Source organism: Agrilus planipennis, unplaced genomic scaffold, assembly GCF_000699045.2.
Source record: "Agrilus planipennis isolate EAB-ADULT unplaced genomic scaffold, Apla_2.0 scaffold19, whole genome shotgun sequence".
Taxonomy (NCBI): domain Eukaryota; kingdom Metazoa; phylum Arthropoda; class Insecta; order Coleoptera; family Buprestidae; genus Agrilus; species Agrilus planipennis.
In genome coordinates, this window is record NW_020438954.1 from 493,161 (window position 1) to 499,233 (window position 6,073).

General features: G+C 33.2%; 1 protein-coding gene across 4 annotated transcripts in view; it reads left to right on the top strand.

The window, feature by feature from the left end:
• LOC112903927 (puromycin-sensitive aminopeptidase-like protein) overlaps positions 1 to 5,456 on the top strand; it is a 28,813-nt gene extending 23,357 nt beyond the window's left edge. For 3 of the 4 annotated variants that reach the window (XM_025974901.1, XM_025974904.1, XM_025974902.1), the window contains exons 2-9: positions 1,114 to 1,381; positions 3,009 to 3,353; positions 3,681 to 3,836; positions 3,894 to 4,199; positions 4,409 to 4,592; positions 4,652 to 4,808; positions 4,875 to 5,134; positions 5,199 to 5,456. In XM_025974901.1, the coding sequence (XP_025830686.1) occupies positions 1,114 to 1,381; positions 3,009 to 3,353; positions 3,681 to 3,836; positions 3,894 to 4,199; positions 4,409 to 4,592; positions 4,652 to 4,808; positions 4,875 to 5,134; positions 5,199 to 5,441 (1,919 nt within the window). In that variant the 3' untranslated portion in view covers positions 5,442 to 5,456. Of the gene's footprint in view, positions 1 to 263; positions 285 to 1,113; positions 1,382 to 3,008; positions 3,354 to 3,680; positions 3,837 to 3,893; positions 4,200 to 4,408; positions 4,593 to 4,651; positions 4,809 to 4,874; positions 5,135 to 5,198 lie in introns of those variants that run through there. The other variant, XM_025974903.1, reaches the window with a different exon arrangement.
• The last annotated feature ends 617 nt before the right edge of the window (positions 5,457 to 6,073 follow it).

Below are 6,073 nucleotides of genomic sequence, written 5' to 3' on the forward strand. Positions count from 1 at the left end.
TAATACCTGTATCACAAGTTACCTCAAATTAATAAGGGCACCCCTTTGTAAATTTCAAATACTATTATTTAATTTAAAAAATTGCAAGTTCATATTTGCAAGGTCCAATGTCCAGGTCCAGCTAAAAGCATTTTAAATTCAGGATGAACAATATCACCAGAATTATTGTTGTTTTTTATTCGAGAGACAAAATCCTCGAATATGTCAACCTACTAGCTTTAAATTTTTTCTGTAAAACTGGTTATATTTTTCCGTTATTGTTGTTCATTTTACGGAAGAGATGGGTATGTAAACAGTTTCAATAATCGTTAGTTTTAGGCGAGAGTGTCTAAAATTGTTTTCTTAGTTCTTTATAGTAGGTACGTCAACTTTTATGACAATAAAATAACGTAAGTTGTCAAAAAGATCATTTAATTTACTAGAGAATTAAATTTTCAGTTAATTAATCCAATTATTATCAGAAATATCTGTAATACTGCCCAAAAATATTTAATAAATAACTAACTGTATAGGTACAATTTATTTAACTGAAGAATTTTCTAATCTCATTATTCTTGATTAGATATAAATCATGAATTCTGTTTAAAATTAAGTGTATTGTCTAGATTTATGTGCTACAATTATCGTACTAATATCATTTAGTTTTATTGGTTCTTTACAATAGAAAAATTTCCAATACATTCATTGCTGTATATAGATAATTCTTCATACATACTCAGTAAAAATATATTTTAGAATTAGTTCACCAAAATGTCGATAAAGTTTTGATTGATTCATAAATAGTGTGAGGGTAGTTCCCAATCTGAAACAATACTCAAGTAGAACATCCTGTTTTCAGTTCTAATGGGCTTTACTGTATGGTACTAACTACCAAGCTTCTCATTTTTTGCCAATAAGTACCATTTTGATTTTGAATTAGCAATCAACTAAATAAATACTTAAAGCAGTGCATTACTATCTTACTGGATTTTGTATAATGAAGTGATTTACAATAAATTTTCAGTTCTAATGTTCTGCTATTGATATACAGTTTGAATATGTGTCTTTTTTATATAAAAAATAGATTTTGAGTTATTGTCATCATGTACCTAATCATTCTTGTTTTCATTGCAGGTGTACCTACAACAGCGGAGCTAGAAAACAATAGTAATCAGAAGAAGTACACGGTCAATCGGACTTCAAAAGGGGATTTAGTTATTTCGAAAATAGTTTGTGGCCTTTTAGTATTGTTAGCAATGATTCTCATAGCATTAGCGGCCTTATTAACATACTTTTTATTACCTTATTGTCCAAATGAAGCTACTCCCGAAGCTTTAAGGAAAGCAGTTGTTAAAGATGGACCTGCAAGGCTTCCACGAAGTATACAACCCTTACACTATAGGTAAATTTACATAAGAAAGGGTATTTTTGGAAAACAATGACAATGACAATATTCCCTACCTAAAGTTTCTTAAGAAAATTTTAGTATTGATAAACATTTTGTACATTCCATTACGATGTGTTTCAATTCAATTCAATAGAAACTTCATCAGGAAAATTATTCTTATTTTTACTTTCTTGTAAACGGAATATAAATTTCATGGTAACGCTGCGCCATGGGTTCAGTTTTTTTAATTGAAAAGGACTTTGTTAAACATTACTGTCAGCTTTGACGACTTAGAGCCTATTAAGACTTTTAATCTACACGTTGAGAATTGCCAGAATCTAAAATTTCGAATAGTTTGACAGAAGGCTATTTCTCTTATGTCTTCTCCTATTTTTGCTTATGCTTTTCCAACAAAAAACAAAAAACTTCTTCAATTTTGATCAACCCTTATCTTCAACTATCTTTTCATCCAAATATCTCATTAACATTCCTGTCTTGTCTCTCTAAACTTTTTGAAAATGCTCTTTCACCTGACATAGGTAATTATGTCACTGTATCAAATAGCAATTTGTTGAAAAGGTTGGAACTAGTCTATAAAAAGCTCGCTAAAAATCAAAAATCAGGCCAATACCGATATCGAAAATCACCATAAAGTAATGTAATAAAATTCTTATCTTAACTTTACGGATTCCAAAGATAATTGTTCTCCTTGTTTTCCTTGAAATACTAAGCATTATTCCTAAACAAAGAAAAGATGCATGGCACTCTTAATCTACTTAATTGGAACAGGCAAGGAAGCAGTAAAAAAAGCATAGCCTACTTTTGATAATAGTGTGAAAGGCATAAGGAAGAAACAAACAAGAACACATAAAAGAAAATCGAACATTAAAATAGTACGAGCCGGTGGTCTTCCACCGTGAATTTTAGTTGTCTGCAGTCGTAAAGTCTAATTTCAGTTTTATTTACGTTTTCTGTTCATAATAAACTTTGGGAAGCCGATGCGATCATTTTTTAAAATAGATAGAACGAGATGGATATCTAATAGCATATATCCACAACCGAAATAAATTAGTGTTAATCTTTAAAACGTTATGAAAATTCGCATCACTTCCTTTTTTCAGCTTTGCTACTTATATTGAAATCTTCTTTTCAAAAAAAATTAATTTCTTTGATAAAGTATTCCATCAAAAGGTAAAACGTTGGAGTTAGTTTAAGAAAGTGCTTCTCTCCTTGAAAATAGTTCATACATTGGTATCATAAACAACAATTCCTTTATTTATGGTTAAATTAGAATCCTTACGAGTCAATAACTAATTAATGATATCATTGAATTGTTTCACAAACTTAACTCAATAACAATGTAAACATTTTTAATGACTTATTTATTTTCTCACTTTGAAATTTGATCACAAAAGACCATAAAGACATTCTTAGAATTACACTAGCAAAGTGTAGAATCGGTCTACTACTTTCTGTGTCTTTTTCTTGAAAAAGCAATAACTTTAATTGATGAATTTGTATTGATTTATTTTGTCAAGCGAAACAGTTTTTCTTCTTCTTTAAACATTATCCATAGTCATTTGTAAATTTCCCAAAACCGACTGGGTATCGAAATTGTATGTATTTTCATTTTTATTTTTAGACTTCAAATAATACCATTCCTTGAGGAAGGAAATTTCACAACAAACGGCGCAGTACAAATAAATGTGAATGTTACAGAATCGACTAACAAAATAGAGCTAAATATTAATGACATAGAGATAAACCAACATTCCGTAGCTGTTAAACGTGTAAGTGATGACAAAAGTGTAAAAGTAAGCGACCAAAAATATGATAACGAGTCGCAAAAATACATAATATCCTTAGCGGAATCCTTAAAAGAAGGAGATCAGTATCAAATAGCCATCACATACAATGGAAAACTCAACGATTACATGCAAGGGTTTTACAGGAGTTCTTACATTGATTCTAATACAAAAGATGTCAGGTATGATAAAAATATAAGTGATACAGATACTTCTACGTATCTCCAATAAATATTGATCCATCTTTATTCTCCATATGTTAAAAAAGTTCAGTTAAAGATTATTCTCTCACATTCAGCCCAAGTGTCTCATTGTGTCTTACCAGTTTTCATTAATATTAAATGTAATGAGGTCAGTTTAATTTCATAATAATAGAGAATTAACTTCTTCTGTTCTGAACAATTAACAAAAGAATGCAACACAATTAAATGCATTTATATATAATTCTCGGCTTAAATCTTTAAACTCTGCAACGTCTAGCCTTTTTTAATCTACAAATGGGTTTGCAGATGGATAGCAAGCACCCAATTCTCCCCAACAGATGCCCGAAGGGCTTTCCCGTGCTTCGACGAACCATCTTTCAAAGCAAAATACACTGTCAGTATCGCTAGACCATCAAATATGACTTCATTATCAAACATGCCAAAACGTGAAAGCGTTGTTGTGTGAGTCTCTACTTAATCCAGCAAAACTTAGCAATATTGTGACACTCCTGATTGTAGAGTCGACAGAAAAGATTGGATTTGGGATCACTTCAAAGAAACGCCTCAAATGTCTTCGTACCTTGTTGCTTTTGTAGTAAGCGATTTGCAGCCTTTCCGGTTCAATTCATCGGAAAAACTGTTCACCATTTGGAGCAGGAGAGACGCGTTAGAACAGACGAGATTGGCTATGGACATTGGACCAAGAATTTTGTCGTATTTCGAAAGATATTTCGGCATCGATTATCCCTTGCCCAAAATCGACATGGTTGCAGTGCCTGATTTTGGATTTAATGCTATGGAAAATTGGGGCTTGATTACCTTCAGGTAAACAACAAGGTGTTTCTTCTTTAGATTTTAGACCATCGTCTTGAAGAACCAGGTACAATTCTCAGGAATTTCTTTGATGAAGAGCATCCACTGATTGCGATCTTCATCAAGGAATCGCCTGAAGATATCGAGAACCAATAACTCTTCAAGACTACACAATTAAAAACCTTGACTAGAAAAATAAGTCTCTTTATTTTTTAATCCAGAGAAGCTGTTTTACTATTCGACGAAAAGATATCTACAGTCGAAGACAAAAGAGCTGTGGCTACCGTTTTAGCCCACGAATTGGCCCATCAGTGGTTTGGAAACCTCGTTACCCCTAAATGGTGGGACGACTTATGGCTAAAAGAAGGTTTCGCCAGCTACTTACTGTATTACGGAGTTAATTTTGTAAGTGCATTTACTTCACACAATAAAATCCCCCTTAATGCGAATAATATACGCGATAGGTGTTTCCCGATTGGAACATTTTAACTGAATTTATCATGACAGAAGTTCACAAGGCCTTCGCAATTGATTCCTTAAAGTCGACACACCCTCTGACCTTTACAGTTCACTCTACAGACGAAATAAGGCAGATGTTTGATCCCATCTCCTACTCTAAGGGTGAATACATTTTATATAACATTTATTAGTACTAATCGTTCTAATATACTACTAATGCTACTGCAGGTGCTTCCATTATTAGAATGATAAACAACTTCCTTGGCGAAAGAACCTTCAAAGCAGGACTTATCAAGTATTTACACACATTTACTTATTCTAACGCAAGACGGGATGATTTATGGGACGTGTTGACCCAACAAGCTCACGAAGACGGAAATCTTCATGATGATCTGTCCATAAAAGAAATTATGGATTCTTGGACTGTACAGTCAGGTTTTCCAGTAGTCACGGCTGTTAGAAATGGTAAAAGAGTCGACGTTTCTCAGGTTTGAAATTGAACACGTAAAATGGCGTTGGGGTAGTTTCTTTTATGATATTTTTTTGGCATAGAAACGGTTTACTTTTGACAAAAGCTTTGCCGAGGATACCTTGTGGTGGGTGCCGTTGTCTTATACTACCGATCTTCGTACCAATTTTGACGATACGTCTCCTAAGCAATGGTTGAAAAAGGAAACCGGAAAGAACTTCGAAATTGAAGCAAACAGATGGTGGCTTGTCAACCCACATCAGACAGGTATTTCACATTCTTCCTTTTTCATGACTTCGTCCTTATGGATTGCATCATTACTTTGAAACTATAAACTAGAATTGAATACTTGTTTCCCCAAGTTCTCCTCAATTATTCTTTACAACAATGAAAACCTCTTCAAAGAGTTTTGAATGATTTTGAAGAATGGAAGAGAAATATTGTTTTCCCAAAAGTCATTTTTGTTTAGTTTTGATGATGACCAATTTACAACCGTCCAAATTTAATACTTTCTGCTATTATGACTCTTAAACCATCAGTGCCGAGACCCTTTCAATTAATTTTTGAAAATCATGGCAACAAACAGACCAGGGATCAGTNAATGTGGTGTTATAGGCGAATGATGAGGATACCGTGGATAGAGAAGGTTAGAAATGAAGAGGTTTTAGGAAGAATAGAAGAACAGAGGACTCTATAGAAGTCAATAAGAAATAGGCGAGATAGGTTAGTAGGACACCTTCTCAGTCATGAAGGTTTAGTCAGAGACATATTAGAGGTAGAAACAGGAGTTAGGAGGGGTAGATTAGATTACTGTTCGCAAATAGTTAAGGATGTGGGATGTTCTAGTTTTAGGGAAATGCGAAGATTAGCTCAGGATAAGAAAGAGTGGAGGTACGTGTCCAACCAGTCTTAGGACTGACGACTTTATGATGATGGTGTTGATGATACCTTTAAGAAT